This window comes from Chanodichthys erythropterus, chromosome 7, assembly GCF_024489055.1.
Source record: "Chanodichthys erythropterus isolate Z2021 chromosome 7, ASM2448905v1, whole genome shotgun sequence".
NCBI classification, from domain to species: Eukaryota; Metazoa; Chordata; class Actinopteri; order Cypriniformes; family Xenocyprididae; genus Chanodichthys; species Chanodichthys erythropterus.
Genome location: NC_090227.1, coordinates 38477465 through 38497517, shown reverse-complemented (window position 1 = coordinate 38497517; position 20053 = coordinate 38477465). Strand labels below are relative to the sequence as shown.

Genomic DNA, 20053 nt, shown 5'->3' with positions numbered 1-20053 from the left:
CATCATGTTCATGTTTTTGTCTGCTTGACAGGACCATACAAAAGTATGGATCTTGTATTAGAGCAGTTAACATTTGGTGCTTTGAGTACAATTCTCTCATACTGATCACTGGATGTTCAACATGGCACCTCATGGCAAAGAACGTAAAGTATTTGAGAATTAGAATTGTTGCTCTCCACAAAGATGGCCTAGGCTATAAGAAGATTGGTAACACCATGAAACTGAGTTACAGTACAGTAGCCAGGGTCATAGAGAGAGGTTTTCTAAGACGGGTTCCACACGGAACAGGCCAAAGAAGTTGAATCAAAGAAGTTGAGACCTTGTGCTATGCGTCAGGTGCAGAAGCTGGCTTCAAAAAACAGATGCATGAGTGCTGCCAGCATTGCTTTAGAGGTTGCAGAAGCAGAAGGTCAGCTTGTCTGCGCTCAGACCATCGGTTTGCATGGTCGGTTTGCATGGCCGTCGTCCCAGAAGGAAGCCTCTTCTGAAGCTGGCTCACAAGAAAGCCTGCAAACAGTTTGCTGAAGACAACCTGTCCAAGAGCATGAATTACTGGAAGCATGTCCTGTGGTCCGATGAGACTAAGATACACTTGTTTGGCTCAGATGGTGTCCACCCTGGTGAGGAGTACCAAGAAAATTGTGTTTTGTCTACAGTTAAGCATGGTGGTGGTAGCATCATGGTCTGAGGCTGCATGAATGCTGCTGGTACTGGAGAGCTCTGCTTCATTGAGGGAAACATGGATTCCAACATGTACTGTGACATTCTGAAGCAGAACATGATGCCCTCCCTTCAGAAACCGGGTTAAACAGCATGATAATGACCCCAAACACACCGCCAAGATAACTATTGCCTTGCTGAGGAAGCTCAAGGTGAAGGTGATGAAGTGGCCAAGTATGTCTCCAGACCTGAACCCTATTGAGCACCTGTGGGGCATCCACAAGCGGAAGGTGAAGAAGCGCCATGTGTCTAACATCCAGCAGCTCCGTGATGTCATTATGGAGGAGTGGAAAAAGATCCTAGCAACAACCTGTGCAGCTCTGGTGAATTCCATGCCCAGGAGGATTAAGGCAGTGTTAGATAACAATAGTGCTCACACAAAATATTGACACTTTGGACACAGTTTTGACATGTTCACTTAGGGTGTACTCACTTTTGTTGCCAGTTATTTAGACAATAATGGCTGTATGTTGAGTTATTTTCAGAGGACAGTAAATCTGTACTGCTATACAAGCTGCACATTGTCTACTCTGAAGTATATCCAATTTTAATTTCTATAGTATTGTCCCTTGAGAACATATAATAAAATGGTTGCTGAAATGTGAGGGGTGTACTCACTTTTGTGAGATACTGTAAAACAATCAATACAAAAATATGTTTATTATTATTACTATAAAAATATTTTTGTGTTTTTGTCATTTCTGTCCTAAAACGTCATTATAACCACATGACATAATGTTCTCATCAGTACCACACTGCTCTGTTGTACATATTAATTATAAGTACGCAGCAGTAATTCAGTTTTGGTGAACTAGATCCAGCTGTGAAAATAATTACATTTTTTTCATCTTTGACCTATGCAGAGTTGACTACTGTAAGCAGACAAACACTGTAGAGTAAACAGTTCACTGTGAACTACATGTTTCAGACCTCTGAATGATAACAGAGGTCATATTGACATGTAGGTCAGTGGAGCAATATTTGCACATTGAATTTAAGAAAGACAGCCTAGACTAACATGACAACAATACAGACATAAACAGAAAAGGTCACTGACATCAGTCTGTTTCCTTCACGTGAAGCATTTCAGGAATTTAAATTTGAATTGGCCTAGATTGCCAAAGCTGGGACGATTGAATTGTGAGGAAATTCCTTAAAGGATTAGTTCACTTTCAAATTAAAATATTCCTGATAATTTACTCAACCCCATGTCATCCAAGATGTTCATGTCTTCTTTCTTCAGTCGAAAAGAAATTAAGGTTTTTGATGAAAACATTCCAGGATTTTTCTCCATATAGTGGACTTCAATGGAGCCCAAACGGTTGAAGGTCAAAATTACAGTTTCAGTGCAGCTTCAAAGCGTTCTACACAATCCCAGACGAGAAATAATCGCTCATTTTCTAAAAAAATAAAATTAAAATTGTATATGTTTTAACCATAAATGCTCATCTTGAACTAGCTCTCTTCTTCTTCGTCTCTATTTGAATTCCGGCAGTGTAGACACTGCTAAGTGTAATGCTGCCCTCCTCAGGTTAAAGTTTGAACTAATTGTTATATACTTGCACTAGCATTTTGTATATGACAATTTAGTTCAAACTTTGACCTGTGGAGGGCAGTAATACACTTAGCAGCATCTACACAGCTGGAAATCAAATAGAGAAGAAGAAGAGAGCTAATTCAAGATGAGCAATTATGGTTAAAATGTATAACATTTTTTATTTTATTTTTTTCGAAAATGAGCGATGGTTTCTCTAGATAAGACCCTTATTTCTTGTCTGGGATGCTGTAAACTGTAATTTTGACCTTCAACCGTTTGGGCTCCATTGAAGTCCACTATATGGAGAAAAATCCTGGAATGTTTTCATCAAAAACCTTAATTTCTTTTCGACTGAAGAAAGAAAGACACAAACATCTTGGATGACATGGGACATGGGGGTGAGTAAATTATCAGGAAATTTTAATTTGAAAGTTAACTAATTCCTTACATGCATAAATTAACTCCATATTTAATTATACGGTACATTAACAAAAACTAAAGTTACCTATAACACAATGTTGTGAATTTTGTGAGACAGAACATAAAATGTGTATTTTGTCAACAACTCCTCAGCCTTCAAAAACAGACACTCGAGCTTTTTGGCACCTTGAAGTGACCTGCAGAAGCTCTACGGCGCATGCGCACTACGCACCTCCCATTCTTTCACCCAGTATGGTAACACAACCCAGCTAAAATTAGCGGAGCTGCTCAGCAACCAGACAACGGAATGTGAAGAGGTTATCTGCCTGTTAAGACAGTCTTATACCAAATAACACAAATAAAAGCGCCATCAATGTGTTTTGATGTTCACCGAAAAATCTTCTAAAAATTATATTTGTAAAAAAGATAAATGCAAATGAGGACATTCCCCAAGAGAACACAATCGGAAATAACTCCGGATGCCTGTGAAGGGTTAACTCAAAACGAAACAGAACGTGCAAACTGCGCGTTATCAAAAGTCACCAGATGGAACATCGATGAGCTGCGTATTCAAATATGATTGGCCATTCACCACTCCGCTGCTTTTCAGTCCTGACCTCATGTAACAGTGACGTCGGCCCTGACACGGAGGCGGAGAAGAGCTACGTTTATTGCCGTTTGCTCCGATTCATTCGACCCTTCCTTCGACCGGAGTGAAGTCGGGCAGCAACCTCTAGTGTTTTCGGCTAGAAAAAAAAAAAAAAATATGGCAGGTTACTTGAAGGTCCTCAGCTCTCTCACTAGGTCCGCGGCCACTCTATCAAAAAACCCCGCCGTTCTTGCTCCAGCTTCTTGCCAGAGTTTGCAACAGAGGAACTGTGAGTTTTCCACTTTCAGAATTGTCTGTAGATATGTCAGTAAAGCCGCATTAACCGGCGCTTAATGCTTATCTGAGACGATGGGCTTTAAATTTTTAATATCCTAACACTCCTGCCACATACCTGACACTTGTATCGAAAGACGCCGGCTCTTGTATTTCTTTCAATCCGCCAGCTTGCAAATTTTCCATCTCTTCGCGGCTTCACAGCTGAACGTTATTTCGCGGTGACGTTGTACGTGCAGCGGGAATCGCGCGGCCGTATAGGCAGAAGTCGCGCGCCGTGCTCGCGCTCCTTTGTTCGCTTGTTGGATTCCTTTTATAGAAAATAAACATAATACGATAGTTTAGTTTCATTTAATCAGTTGTGCCTAAGAGACCGTTTCTAAAAGGCTAATCCGACTTTATACACATCATTGAGTGTTTAAACAATTTGACGGCGTCGTAAGAGAGTCGTTTGGCTGTGAGCTTTTTTTTTTTAATCTCCCAAATGGTTTAACGTACACACACACACACACACACAGGCAGCGGGATGACTTATGAAACCAATTGCGCCTAAAATACTGCTGTAAATGATGTAGACATTTAATCGAACTGCTTTATGATTTATAACACCGATTAACGTTAAGTGTTCATTTAGGGCTTTGTCAGTGTTTTGCTTGTGCTGCAATGTGAATCATTTCAAGGTCAGTCGGCCTGGTCAGTAAGTTGCGTCGTATTTTACTAAAGACTGAGTGCTGACCATGAAGTGAAGGTGTAAATGATCGACATGCACATTATCTGTTTTAAGAAACGTCATATTTTTGACTATTACACTGTATCACATTATTTTCACCCTAGTTTTATTTGATATGGAGGATGCATTGAATTAAATGTACTGTTTGATGCTGCAACTGAACTATCGTGAAGACTTACTGTACTGATAGATTACTGGTTATCTTGTGAAACATGCGGTTCAGGTTGTTACTTTAAAACATGGGAGGACTGAAGGGCACAACTTCAAGCACAACTGAATGAATTAGTGTTACTGGTAACTGTCCTTCTGTAATCAGTTGTCATGGAGGATTGTCCAAATGTTAGAGGTTTACTTGGCATACACCAGCCCTCATGTCCTCCAGGTCACCTTTACACTTTACCCTGAATAGGTTAGTCCTAATTAGCAGCAGTAACGTTACTCATGCATGACATCTGAATGAATAAATGTAATGATATAACCAAGCTTTTGCACTTGAGGTGTGCCACATTAAACTGCATTGAGAAGTTTATTAGGAGATGTGATGCTTTGGCTCTGAACGGTTTTGTTGGTATGCCTCGTTCCCTAAGGCGGTTTGGGATTATTATGGGTCTTTCAGTGAGCTTCTAATATAGGTGAAGTGTCAGCCATATGCAATACGTTGTGTTCATGTATCAAGAAATCGTCTTGCATCTCATTTTGACTTAAGTTCTGGCACAATGCCAAGCGCAATTGCATGTTCTCTCTCATTAAAGTCACAAGGTTGGATATGACTTTTGCCAAGATGTTTTATGAGTTGTAATGAGAGCTGAGAAGCCCGCGATACTCATTTATAAATCTTTTTCTAAACTTAAATATAAATTTAGGCTATGAATATAATTTCCTTGTGTATAATTTCCTGAAAATATAAATATATATATATATATATTTCCTTTTTTATGATATATTCTTTGGATTAAAAAAATTGTACTTAAGTATTGCGTTGTCTTCCGCTATTTAGAGAAGCAGCTGAGCTGCTGTTGTCAACCCAGCTGGTTGGTTATTTCACTAATTTTAATTTTAGTTTCTCCATGGTGCAGCATCTTCATGAAATTGCTAATTTCAGACACTTTTTCTCTGTGTCACTCTTGAGCTACTTTTGAAGGTTGTCCGTAGGGAAGAGTGTAAGAACATTTGCTTGAATGATTTGCGAGGACTCCATGTGAACATGCTCACCTCATGAATTTTTTAACTACTGACCTTCTAGTGTGGAGCACAAGTGTACAGTGTTTGCACATGTCCTTGACAACTGAAAATCAAAGGGTCATCATGTGAGAATGATTGCCTGGTATATGATAGCCTGACCACATGCTTTGTGTAGAGACTTAGATACACGTGGGTTGACGGCCTTTTCCTTTCGTAGTTATAACGTTTAAAGGAATAGTTTGCACACATTCTGTCATTTTATTCTCATTGTTATTTGGAATGATTTGAGAGTTTGTAAATGACAATTAAAATTTTGGGGTAAACTTTTTATTTAATGTTGCATTGACACAGTTGACATGGAAATGCGTTATACCTTAAGGTTGTTTATATAAATATGGTAATAAATATAGCAATGTAAATGATAAGGTTCAAAAAGTTACTGAATGGCAAATAAGTCACTTTGGATTAATTGCACTCAAGTAATTGATGAAAGTTTGATTAATTCCATTCAGAGTTGATGGCAGGCACAGAAATGAAATACTATGGCTCTTGGAAACATGGTGTAGAATATGTAACCAAATTATACATTTTTAATACTTTTATTTATCAAGGATGCACTAAATTGATCAGAAGTGACAGTAAAGACATTTATAATGTTACAAAAGATATGTATTTCAAATAAATGCTGTTCTTTTTGAACTTTATTTCAAAGATTCCTGACAAGTATTAAATATTAATCAGCACAACTGTTTTAACATTGATAATAAGAAAAATGTTTCTTGAGCACCACATCAGTACAGTAGGTATGCACAATGTATCGGCCACCATATTGGTATCGGCTGATATGTTAATTTTTAATGTTATCATTATTGGCCCAATAAGAACATTTGCCCAATTTATCAAAGCTGATAATGGATTATTTCCTTCAGCTGAGACACTTCAGATGCGCACTGTTCACCATGATGGTTTTGAATTGCTTGAAATATGAAGTCACTTCAAAAATGAATATACAGTTAATTGCAACATGTCTTTCATATAGGCTACATAAAATTATAATGAGGATATTATAATTATGTGCTTGGGACATGGCTTTTAATAGTGAAACTTTTGTATTTGTAATCAGGCTCTTAAATTATACAAAAATGTGGATTTAGATTTACCGGCCAATATATTGGTTATCGGCTTTCAAATATAAAAAATGTTCACATCGGACAAAATTTTCATATCTGTGCATCCCTACAGTTTAGAAAAATCTCTGAAGGATTATTTGTCACTGAAGACTGGAAATGTATTCTTGGTCACATAAATGCATCATTAGTGAGCATAAGAGACTTTCAAAAACATTACTAACCCCAAACTTGAACAAATACTTCCAAAAATAAACTTAAAGGTGCCCTATGTAACTTTTGGCCCTCTAGCTGTTAAAAAACATTTATTGGGTCTCATTCACTAATAATTGCTTGGATTATTTCATATTTTTACGCACATGAGAATTCACAACATGAATACGCACATGAATTTGTTCGATCTTATTTTAGTGAATTTGGAGTATTCTAAATGAGTGTCCGTGTGCCCGAGGTTAGTCATTTGCATAAAACACGCCCAAACCATGTCCATATAAGGGCTTTCCTCTAATACAATTAATTTAACTTACTTTAATATAATTATAGTCTTGTTAGGATGAAATTTCATATTTATAGAACATGATTATAAGGCCGTACAGAGTAGGCTAAGTGCTTTCTTTTTACGTAGGAGTGCTTTCAATTGTTCCTATATTTTGTCACAAATTTAGAATGATTTTAGTACGAAATTTTTGATGTCTTAAAATTTGTGCGTACACATGCTTAGTAAACGAGACCCAATGTTTTGGTTGTGTTCCATGACTGCAGATGAATATGGTACTTTCTCACAAATAAGATTATCCTGCTGCTCATAAATCATTCACTACTAGGTTTAAGAGATGTAACCAGTTTAGATTGGAAAGGATCTCAAGCTGACTAGCTGAAGACTTTCCTGTATCTTTAATCGAAACTCTTGCTTAACCTAAGTTAAATAGACATTGTATTTCTTTGAAAATAAATTCCAGCACAACAACCATAATAAAAATGACTTCACAATAGATAATGCTTAACAATAAACTCTGTTAGAGAGCTACATATAGCAGTTTATCTGTTCAATAAAATACCTTACTCACATGTTGAGTAATAAAAACCTTTCTCGCTCACTATGACATCTAACCTATGCCACTCCCACACCATACACGTTCAAAGTAGCTGGAGCAACTTTTCTCCATTTACAGATATGATGCGACTCGCATAGACAAGTGATGTATGCATGCAATTTCCTGCAAAAACATGAATAAGGTCGAAAATATAAACATTTTATAATAGGCTTACCATTGTGAATCAGGGAAAGACAAAAACACAGTGTTACATAGTGTACCTTTTAATTTAGGTTAAACGAGAAATAGTTGTGTAGAACCCACTATTGTGTTTAAAAGGTTCTTAAAATAGGTGACGGCATCAACTGAATTCTAGTGCAGTAAATGCCAGAGTATCGTCTGTTGTGCAGTAGTGTAGGAGTAAAGTGGCTATGTGCCTTATGCTCACTGCATGTGAAGTATGTTGTTTGATTGCATACAATTTGCAGTAAGAATAACTTTTTGAAGTAAAAAACTAAATTGTTTTTGAAGGCCATTGGATTCTAGATCACAAGTCCTTGTTTGACATTGTGATATTTTTGCAGATTCTTTTTCTCAATGGATGGAAACGTGAGTATTTCCGCAGTCCATCATGGCACATTAGCTTGTATCTTAGCTCAGCATAAATGTATAATTCATGGAAGGATTCATGCCCTGTGCAGATGGCTGCAGTGTTGATAGAAACAGGGTATTGAAGCATGCTTACATAACCCTGCCCATATACTCCTCCTCCCCCTTTAGCATGCTGTCCCCAGCGCTCATGACTAGTGAGAGGATTCTTTACCCCAGGATTCCCTGTTTATGTAATTTCTGATTATGAACCCAGTCAGGTTTCAAGCGAAAGGCCTTACCCATAATGCAGTTTTGGTTGACACAGCTGTGCTGAGCGGTAACTCTATCTGATGGATTTTTCTGTCCCTTCTTTAACTTGTTGGTGTTGTTTTTGACCTGTGATACCTTGGATTTGCAGACATGAAATGGCCCAACCAAAGAAATGATCCCCATTTCTTTTATATAAGACTTTTGAGTTGGTACATTGCATTAAAATATTTAAAAACATTTGACGAATGTGAATTTATATGCCATTCTGCAATTTAAATATTCACAGTATCTGATCTGACTTGAAGGACCTGACCTGTGGCTACTGAAATGCAATGAGGATGTAGTTTATAAATTGTTACATCAGTGGATTCTAGTAAATGTATTACCCACAGTGCTTATAAAGGTCATTATGGCCAAGTTTTATTGACAGCATTTTGTCTTTAATGAACTCTTTTACTGATTTTGATGACTATTTAGATGGAGTGGTTCTGTAGCAGGGGCAGGAACTTGGCAAGTGGAATAAAGTCACTTGATTCTCTTCGTGACTCCCCCTCCTTCCTCTACTTTGTCCCCACTGAGAGAGGTGGAGAGTGAGATGACCTCTACTTGATCGCTTTAGTGGGAAGCAGTGGCATGAAAAGGTGCTTGAAACACTCAAGGAAGACTATAAGTTCTTGAAATTGCTGCAAGTTGGTCCTTGTAGCAGCAAGTGGGAGTGGTGTTATGAGTAATCTTATATCACAACATTTTATTGTCATTATAAAGTAAATTTGTTTTAGAATTCCCTCACCTCAAAGTTTTAAAACATCCTGGGCAAAGTGGGGTTGAACTATATCAGCAAAAATCCTTATCAAATTGTGATGACTGTGGCCAATGCAGACTAAAATAAAACATTTTATTAAATAATAATAATAATAATAATAAAAACTAATTCAGAAAAGAGAAAAGTTCTAGAACTATTTAAAGCATCTCTAAACTGTGTTCTAATTGGTCTGTTGTCTATTAAACTTAACCCCCCCTCGGGTCGGCGGTCACCTCAGTTTTTTTCTTATCAGTGTGAAAGAGACTCAAAATACGCCATCAATGTTGCACATACAATTAAGAGTTATACACCATTTTAATCTGTGGAATATCTTTTTATTTGTGTACACTCAGAGTAAAAACAAAATGTTGTGCTTTTTGTAAAATAAATAAAACTAACATGATGCGTGATCTGTCCACTCCCTCTGAACAAAGTCCAATCTGATAGTTCTCAGAAAATGAACTGTAACTTAGTGAATACTAATAAAAAAAAAAATAGACTTATGTCTAAAGAAACATTGAAATGTCAGGTTTTAAATTGTGTAAGTCAAATCGAAAACAAATATTCTGTTTATGTAATCTGTATGAAAAGAGACACATGTCAGAAGTCTGTGATTCAGCTCATTATCCGCTAATGCGGCCATGCCCACGGAGGGAGTGCTATTCAGACGCAAATTCTGAGGCAATACATGTATAAATCGTCTCAATCGTGTATTTATTGTCTTGAAAAGTGTTTATCTGTTTGTTAAAGTGATCTCTGGAAGCCTGTTAGTTCCTGAAATGTCACATGACCTTTTCTTATTTAATTTGTGGACTAAAGGTGCACAGAACGCCCTCCGGCTGCAAGTATGAATTGAAAACACCAGCGCTCATAGTGATGACAATAAATATTGAATAAATATTACTCCTCTGTATAGAAAATTGACAAACATGAGAATCCATCAATATTTCTCCAAATGTGCATGCTTTTAAGCTAAAAGGCTATATGAAATACCATAGATGTAACATAATTATTCAGACACTTTGCATCACAGAAATACATTATATTTTAAAGTATATAATAGAATACAATTATTTTAAATTGTAATAATAATTCACAGTATTGCTGTTTTTTCTGTATGTTTGACATACACCATGATGAGCTTGAGACATGATTACAGAGGGATTTTTCACAGCCTACCTGACTGAAAGGCCTCATTAATATGCAGATTACAACTCATTATGCGATTCTTTTGTCTACTCAGGTGTAAATGGCCTATTATTCATGATGATTCTCGCCTCCACGCATACTGTGTTTCTTGACAAAAAGTGTCTTACAAAAACTAAATCAATATATTGTTTTTATATGAACAAGTAGGCAGGATCATTTTAACATATTTTTGAAGCAAAAACTCTAGTCTAAATACCTCCAATACCCAGAAGTCTTGTCAACACAGATTTAATATATATTTTTTGGCTTTATTTCAGTGACTTTTTTTTGTTTTTTCAGTAATCACGCATAAACGTGTCCATATACGTGTGTTCAAAAACACAAACATACAAACATGTTCCTCACATATTATTGTAGCCTAGTTTGTGCTGAATACAGTGTAAAGACACTTTTTCATTAATATGTTAATGAACAACTGGAAAAAAGCACAAATGTCAGGGCATGTCTAAACTTCTCCAGGGCTTCGAAAATCCTCAGACCCCAGAGGGTTAATTGGCAATCAGCCGGTAAAGCAATAAAGGTGCACTGACCCAGTAATCTTTAAAAATGAAACCTGGGCCAGTTTAATCCAGTAATCAGTCATTACAGCTGCCAAAGGGCCATGCCTGGCTGTCATTTATATTGCCATTATTGTGTAATCAAGATGAAAATCATTATTGCTACTCTTATTGATAATTACAAGATACTTCAATGGATTTATGCGAAGAAATGATGAGGGTTTATGCTGATATTATTCATTATCAGGGTCATTATGCCTTAGAGGGCATTGCATATGTGAAATAACAATGTGCCAATGGCTTTTTTTTTTTTTTTTTTAACACTTGAGTTGAGATGGTGTATACAGTTGTACTGTCAAACCCTAGCAGGAAGTATAATGAAACCAAAGTGCAAACTGTGTTGCATATCTAAATATAAATAAGTCAACAGTAGGTTGCTATTTTCTTGTTTTCACTGCCATTCAAAAGTTTGGAGTTTATATAAAATATTTTTTTACCTTTTGAAAGAAGTCTATTCTCACCAAGGCTGCATTTGTTTGATCAAAAATACAGTAAAGCAGTAATATTTTGAAATATTACAATTTACAATTACTGTTTTCTATTTTAAACTGTATATTATTCCTGTGAAGGCAAAGCTGAATTTTATAGCAGCAATTATTTCAGTCTTTGTGATCCTTCAGAAATCATTCTAATATGCTGATTTGGTGCTCAAGAAACATTTCTGATTATTATCATCATCATTATCATGCTGCTCAATCTTATTTTTTGTGGAAATGGTGATGTATTTTTTCAGGATTCTTGCATAGAATTGAGTGGAAAGCTCAAAAGGACTGCATCTTTTTTTTTTTTTTTTTTTAATGGAAAATGTTTGTCTGTCACGGTCAATTTAATGCAACCTTGATGAACAAAAAAAAAAATCTTACTGATCTAAAACTTTTGAACAATAGTTTATGATGTGGTCAGATCTGAAGAATAACCTCAAATTACAAAAGTGGTTTAGATTAGGGAGCAGCTGTGTGTGTTGTAGTCTCATTTGCGCTGTAATTTCACCATTTTTATATATGTCTTTGATCATGTACAGGGACAATATTAAAATGATGATGCACGCAATGCATATCCCTGTTTTTACATGTAAGACAAAGTGTATGTAGACCCAGATAGCCCAGCATTTGCACGCTCTGTGCAGATAGATGGCTGCGGTGATAGAGCAGGTGTTGATGATGCATTTTGCATGGGTGTGATTTATATACAAGACTTTCCCCTCTAGAATACTCCCATTTAGCAGTATAAAAGCTGATCCAGTGTCAACATGAAAAGACATTTTTGTGGTAATGATGAGGTTCATAACTTTTTTTGGGCAACCAGAATTTGGAACGCCTATTAGCATCCAACAAGTACAGTGACTGGTGACATGCATCGACAAAGTGAATGTTCCTTTATATGTCTTTATTATCGTCCTCCTTGAGGAAGCACTACTTTCTGGGTGTCTGTCCCATGAGTGGGAAGAAAGACTGCCTTATTCAGGCCTGAAAGAAAAACAGACTCATAGAATGATTGTTTTGGGGTTTTTTTTGACAGATGCCGATAAACGTATCAAGGTGGCACAGCCGGTGGTGGAGATGGACGGAGATGAGATGACCAGGATCATCTGGGAGTTCATCAAAGAAAAGGTGCTTAAACGGCAAGCGTGTGAGTGAGTGAGAGAATGAGGGGGAGGGAAGCAATGTCTGTCTGGTCTATTTTTAAATCTGTGACACACACACACATCGAGAGAGAAACAGAATGCGGGAGGGAAAGATGTAGAGGGCAAAGGAAAGAGAGAAACGGGAGACTGAGAAGCCTAGACAGGCACAGACAGAATGAAAATTGGGTTAGACAAGAGTAGAAAGACAAAAGGAGACGGAAATTGGAAAGGGAATGTGACAGCGTCTCTTGGGAGAATTAAACAGACGAGGAGAGAGTGGAGGAGTGATTGGCGTGTTATGCAGATCTCCTTTTTTAAAAAGACAGTGTGATAGGCTTACTGGGTGAGTATTTACGTGCAAAGACCGGGAGATTACGACCGCGTCACGCAGGGGGCAGGGCCAGTGTTGGGGTCATTCTCACTGACTGGCCGTCTGCCTCCACGAGAGAAACGGCAGATGGTGGTGGCGCTCCATGCGCTGAAATTATTCTGACAATTCTGTGGAGAATCAGAATGGGCTCATTTTTATTAGCCAGCAAAACAATGCCATTAATCCAAAGATTATAATAACTTCTCTGTTTAGGTTCAGTTAGAATTTTAAAAATTCAAGTGTGAATTTTCTGCATTGTCAAACTGAATATTAAAGGGTTAGTTCACCCGAAAATGAAACTTCTGTCATTTATTACTCACCCTCATGTTTTTCCACACCCGTAAGACCTTTGTTCATCTTCGGAACCCAAATTAAGATATTTTTGATAAAATCTGAGAGGTTTCTGACTCGTCTATAGACAGCAATTTAACCAGCACTTTCAAGGTCCAGAAAGGTACTAAAGACATTGTTAAAATACGTTACTGCAGTGGTTCAACCTTAATTTTAAACCTGGAGGGGATGAACGTAAACCGCGTTAGAGAATGACACAGAAGAGAGGATATTGTTGAATAAAGTTATTTTTGTTTTGTTAAATTGCTGTCTATGGGTGAGTCGGATACCTCTCGGATTTCATCAAAAATATCTTAATTTGTTTTCCGAAGATGAACGAAGGTCTTACGGGTGTGGAACAACATGAGGGTGAGTAATAAATGACAAGTTTCATTTTCGGGTGAACTAACCCTTTGAGATTGGATAGGGGCAAGTATTTTGTAAAAAGAAAACCAGAAAAACATCACCTTTGAGACTAAAAACAAATGGGTAAATTGTCAAATTACTTGATTTACTGTAATAAATGTATCTGTGTTTAGTGAGAATGATACTGTTTTTACATTTAACATGAAACTTTTGTGTCCAGCTCATTCTGTCCAATGTGGATGTGGAGCTGAAGTACTATGACCTGGGTCTTCCTTACCGTGACCAGACTGATGACCAAGTCACAATCGACTCTGCTATAGCTACCCAGAAATACAATGTTGCTGTGAAATGCGCCACCATTACACCCGACGAAGCTAGGGTCGAAGGTACAGCACATCTCCGAAACACTTCCTCTGTGTGATTATATTGTTGTAATGACTTAACAATATATCAGCCATGCTGTTCAATTGGGCCATTTTGAAATGCTGATGCTGATAATGTAGTTGATTTAACAGTTGAAGTTTGTATCACTTTTTTCCAGCATATTTTTGTGAATTGAGCAAATGCTATGAAAGATTTAATTTAAAATAATCATTGAAATCTCTATTGATATCATCAGCTTTCTAGATAACAATTTAAAAATCCATAATGGTCATCTTATGATTTGTACAACTGCTTTTGCTAAAATAACCATGCTGTTTTCATATTTTCACAAAGTGCATTATGTAAATCTTTGTCATCATTTACACTTACACTTTGCAGAGTTCAATCTGAAGAAAATGTGGAAGAGTCCCAACGGAACCATCAGGAACATTCTGGGCGGTACTGTCTTCCGTGAGCCAATCATCTGTAAGAACATTCCCAGACTTGTTCCTGGCTGGACACAGCCCATCACCATTGGCAGACATGCCCACGGTGACCAGGTCTGGATATTTGTTTTTTGTTTTTTTTGTTTTTCCCCAGTATGTTCTGTTCTTATTCCTGCTGATCTGCAATCATCTTGTTACTTTTACAGTACAAAGCAACAGACTTTGTTGTGAGCCAACCAGGCAAATTCAAAATGGTCTTCTCTCCAGCTGATGGAAGCAAAACCAAGGAGTGGGAGGTGTTCGATTTCCCTGGTGGTGGCTGTGGAATGGGCATGTACAACACTGATGAGGTCAGTGAGCATATGCATATAATGCATTTTTAAACACTGAAGGAGAATCAAGATATCATAATCTGTTAAAAAAAGAATAACAACCCCCTCCTCCCCAAATGTAATTAATACCCACATTCTTGGAAATCCTGGAAGTATTAAATGGTGCTTTCCTGAAATAAAATAGTGTAAATTTAATATAAATATATCTATACTTCCATTCAAAAGTTTGGTCACTGAGATTATTATTTTTAGGAAATTAATACTTTTATTCAGCAAGGACACATTATATTAATAACAGTGACAGTAAAGACATTTATAATGCTGTAAAAGATTTCTATTTCAAATAAATGCGATTGTTTTGAACATTTATATTCATAAAAGAATCCTGAAAAAAATAAAAATAAAAATCCACAATATATTAATCAGCACAACTGTTTTCAACATTGATAATAAGAAGAAATGTTTCAGCATATTATGGTTGAATTGATTAAAATGATTGAAACAGAAAACTGTTAATTAAATTTTATTATCAAATACTCCAGTCACTGTGAGCATAAGAGAAGTCTTTCAAAAACAATACAAAATCTTACTGACCTCAAACTTTTGAAAAGTGTTGTGTATGAAATAATTTACCAAAAAAAAAAAAAAAATTAAACTCCTCAATCAGTTAGAAATAGTTTTTTGTGAGTGCAAATCAAGTTGATTTGAAAAATCCAGTAATCACAAATGACTGGAAAAGACATGGAAATTCATTGGTTAAGTTTTGCACTTCCTGAATTACAGCATCCAACAGAGCTAAAATGTTCATAGCATTGAAGTGAATCCAAATGTGACCTCAAAACAGCATATCTGCAGGGACCTTCCTATTTTCCACTGAAATAAAAAATTGGCAAACGGATATATGAATTTGAAAAAATATCTTTGTTAATGAGCTTGCACTCTGGTGATCTATCTTGAAGGTGTAAAAATAACACCTTAAATTAGAGACATTTTTAGACTGTCTCGTGTATTCTCAGTTTGTATAATTAAGGCCTTTTTGACTCAAATTCTGTTATTTTCTGCACTTACACCTCCGGAGGGATGAGGTCTAGATATAGATGACCTCCTTCAGCCCGTGTTCCTGCAGTGAACCCTGGTGGCCTGAAGTCTTTGTTTGTAGTGAGGGGAATGGTCTGTTTGGGTTTACAACAGAAGAGGTGTCTGCCTGTAGGCAGCTCCAGAGGTGGTGCTGGTGGTGGGCTCTTTTTTCCCCTCAGAAAAGATTGAATGAAGTCTCTGTTCAATGCAGGCCACCAATTGATGGTGCTGAAATAGATTTTTTACACCATTTCCACTTCACATTTGAAGTGAGGTTTTTTTCTTTTCTTTTTTTTTTCTCTTCACCAATTGGAAATACACAGCCAGCATTTCCAAATCCTAGCTGAATTCCCCATTGTGAAAGTGGAACATTTGTGTGACATTCTGTCTTTCGTCTCTAACAGTCCATCACTGGCTTCGCTCACAGCTGCTTCCAATATGCCATCCAGAAGAAATGGCCTCTCTACATGAGCACTAAGAACACCATCCTGAAAGCTTACGATGGCAGATTCAAGGACATTTTCCAGGAAATCTTTGAGAAGTGAGCAGGATTTATCAGTGTCTTTGGCATGCTTTTTATTTACACACTTCCACAGTGTGTTTTCTACGAGCATGTGTTGCTGTGTAATTATGAGATTAGCGCTTTGAGATGCTGTCACAGTGGTGACATGCGAAACTATACTTTTCTTCCAAAGTATTTTCAATGGCAAATCTTGATGCATCTTTTTTTGTTTTTCCATGGGCAGAAACTACAAGCCAGAGTTTGACAAGCTGAAGATCTGGTACGAGCACAGACTCATCGATGACATGGTGGCTCAGGTGCTGAAGTCTTCGGGTGCCTTTGTGTGGGCCTGCAAGAACTATGATGGAGATGTACAATCTGACATCCTTGCTCAGGGTAAAAATCATAGGAAAATATTCATTCAAACATTTCAGTCTTTTCTATTATTTTATCATGTTGTACCCATGTTCATCCAATTAGCCCATTTTTAAGTAAAAAAAAAAAAAAATAGTTTTAGCACTTAGAGACTTTCAATTCATGCTCTAGACTCTAGAGATTACATAATCATATTTAAGACTAAAAATTGGTAGCATGATTTTCCTTTTTCTGCCTTTTATATAAAGGCACATAGTGCTCATGAAGGATATTTGAAATGATCCTTTTAGCTGATTAAAGGATGTTGAAAATTGTCTACAGGTTTCGGCTCTCTGGGACTGATGACCTCAGTGCTGGTGTGTCCTGATGGAAAGACCATTGAGGCCGAAGCCGCCCATGGCACAGTAACCAGGCATTACCGTGAGCACCAGAAGGTTTGTGTATTTCAGTTATTTTTGTCTTGCTACGTTATCATATCCCGCATACAGATATAGGTTTGACACTGGATATTCAGAGTAGTTTGTTGTTGAATAAAATAATATGGTAACTTCATTTCGATGGTCCACTTTAGACATTCTACAAACTATAGAGGCTTTCGCACTGGAGGAACCTTTTCATAGTTCTTAGAACTATTGGCTAAAGTACCCCGATTTTGCCATGTTCACATTTTCAGAACGATTTTAGTTGTAGGAACTCCTTTTAAGGAACTAAATTAGCTCCTACTTTAGATCACTATAGCTAAACCAGCACTATAGGAACTATCAGTAACGTGAGTTTACGTTTTTTGGTTTTGGCATGCCAATCAACAGTACCAGTAAACATATTTACTTCACAAACATGGAAAACAGTGATAACGGCATTTACCTGTTGTCTGCAGAGTTGTGTTCTTTTGTCTGCCTCGATTGTATATAACACTGAAAGTTGTCATAGGAAATTTAGTCTCTTAGCCCCACTTTTTGCTCTTTCAGCCACGTAAATTATGCATTTACATTCCATCTTTATCATGAAACCCACGACACACAACAAACACAGCTATGATCACGGCGTCTTCCATCCACCGCTGTTTAGCGTTTGTAAATGGAGCACTTAAAGACGCTGCTGTCAGCAGCTTCACAGTTCCTATTCCCAGTGCGAATACAACCAGGAACATGGCCCGGGGGAGAAATTAGTTCTTGGGGAACTATCCTCGTGGCTAGTTCCTATAAGTGAGTTCCTAGAACTATTCGGTGTGAAAGCCCCTTATAAGTCACTTTACAACTGCTTGTCAACTAACTCTCATTAGAGTATTAGTGGACTGTCTGCTTAATGTCTACTAACACGTTATTTTGATGCTGCCCTAACAGACATTCTTCTGACTATAAATAATTTTGCAACTACATGTCAACTTATTCTACTAAACCTAAAACCTAAGTCTACTAACAGTCTACTTGTACTCTGAGAGTTAGTTGACATGTAGTTGCAAAGTTACTTATAGTAAGTAGAATGTCTAAAGTGGACCATCAAAAGTGTAACCAATAAGGGTAATTAAAAAAAAAAAAGCAATCAGGACGCTCCACAACTGAATTTAGATGCCTCCTGCCATCTTGTGGTGAGAGAAAAAAACGGCTGCCTTCAACATCAGCATTTGAACTTTGAACATTTTTTTTCATCAAGGATGCATTAAATTGCCTAAAATTGACAGTTACCAAAAAAAAAAAAAAAAAAAAAAACTTATTTCAAATTAATGCTGTGAAAACTTCAATTAATCAAAGAATCCTGTTTAAAAAACAAACAAAAAAAAAAAGGCAGCACAGCCCTTTTCAACATTGATGGTAATAAATCTTTCTGGAGCACCAAATCAGCATATTAGAATGATTTCTGACAGATCATGTGATGCATTGAAGACTGGAATAATGCTACTGAAAATTCAGCTTTTCATCCCAAGAATAAATTACATTTCAACATGTATTCAAATAGAAAACAATCGTTTTAAATTGTAATAATATTCCACAATAATAATTTTACTTTTTATTTATTGATCAAATAAATGCAACAATTCTATAATGTAACGTTTGGTCTTGATGTATGATCTTCTAGGAGGCGCACATACAATTCTTTTTATATACGTTTGTATGCTACAGTTGAGGCGCACCCATATATTTATTATATTCACACCTACCTATTTTCATGTGCTTGTTTTCTACCTATTTTCATGACATGTGCAATTGCATGTCAAATGCTTACAATGTAGAACCCTGAATTTACCATCAAGAATTATAAAAATGTATCATAATACTGAGTTTATCTTTATTGCACAGGGTAGGCCAACTAGCACTAACCCCATTGCCAGCATCTTTGCTTGGACCAGAGGACTGGAGCACCGTGGCAAACTTGATGGAAACCCAGACCTGATCAAGTAAGCTCATTTGTTACTGCCAATCATCTGTACTGAATGATTAGCAGTTTTATCTTTGATGTAGCAGCATTCCAGTCATACTGGTAATGTTTAAAAGGAAGTGGAACGGTTCATCATTATCCGGTTTCTTTGCAGGTTCTCTCAGACTCTAGAACGGGTGTGCGTTGAGACCGTGGAGAGCGGCGTGATGACCAAGGATCTGGCTGGCTGCATTCACGGTCTCGCCAAGTAAGTCAGCAAATTATTCAGAGCATATAACAAATGATCAAAGTGTAATGTCTGTTACCTCCATTAAATGACTAGCCCTAATGATAAAACTGCTGACATCAATTGTAATGTTTGCTCTAGCTATATACGTTATTAACATTTGTCTTTCTGTGACCACAGCTGTAAGCTGAACGAGCATTACGTCAACACCACAGACTTCTTGGATGCCATCAAGACAAACCTAGACAAGGCACTGGGCAAATGAAGGACAACGGGGCCCGGACACGGTGGAGAGTGTCTTTTTGTACCTCATTTTTAACTTAAAGGTCATGAATACCACATAATGTATGAAGGGAGGAATAATAAAAACATAGTGATGTTCCTCCTAGCTGTTCTGTTAGTGAATCCTGCTGATGGGTGATCCCATCTCTTCCCGCACCTCCAGGGGTCTATTTTTTTAAGATGAAGTACTGTATGTCAGATACTGTATAATACCATAGGAGAAAAAGAAAGATCAAGGGCCACATGAGAAACCCTCTAATAAATCGGTCACCTGGATTCCTGTTCTTGTGGTGTTTATCGCAATTCACACACTCCACACGTT

The 20053-nt window shown here is 37.1% G+C and overlaps 1 protein-coding gene across 1 annotated transcript; it reads left to right on the top strand.

Moving 5' to 3' along the window:
- Window positions 1-3346: 3346 nt before the first annotated feature.
- Window positions 3347-20000, top strand: idh2 (isocitrate dehydrogenase (NADP(+)) 2). Its single transcript, XM_067390484.1, has 11 exons — window positions 3347-3555; window positions 12581-12672; window positions 13973-14138; window positions 14515-14675; window positions 14768-14911; window positions 16375-16511; window positions 16717-16868; window positions 17169-17281; window positions 19145-19242; window positions 19378-19470; window positions 19630-20000. The coding sequence occupies exons 1-11, from the start codon at window positions 3444-3446 to the stop codon at window positions 19712-19714; spliced, it is 1353 nt and encodes a 450-aa protein (XP_067246585.1). The 5' UTR covers window positions 3347-3443; the 3' UTR covers window positions 19715-20000.
- The last annotated feature ends 53 nt before the right edge of the window (window positions 20001-20053 follow it).

Bases quoted from the DNA above. Each gene is read 5' to 3' on its own strand.
- idh2 (XM_067390484.1), top strand. From the start codon at position 3,444: ATGGCAGGTTACTTGAAGGTCCTCAGCTCTCTCACTAGGTCCGCGGCC. The intron at 12,673-13,972 runs GTGCTTAAACGG...TTTTGTGTCCAG, and splicing joins GGGAGTTCATCAAAGAAAAG to CTCATTCTGTCCAATGTGGA. The intron at 14,676-14,767 runs GTCTGGATATTT...TTACTTTTACAG, and splicing joins GACATGCCCACGGTGACCAG to TACAAAGCAACAGACTTTGT.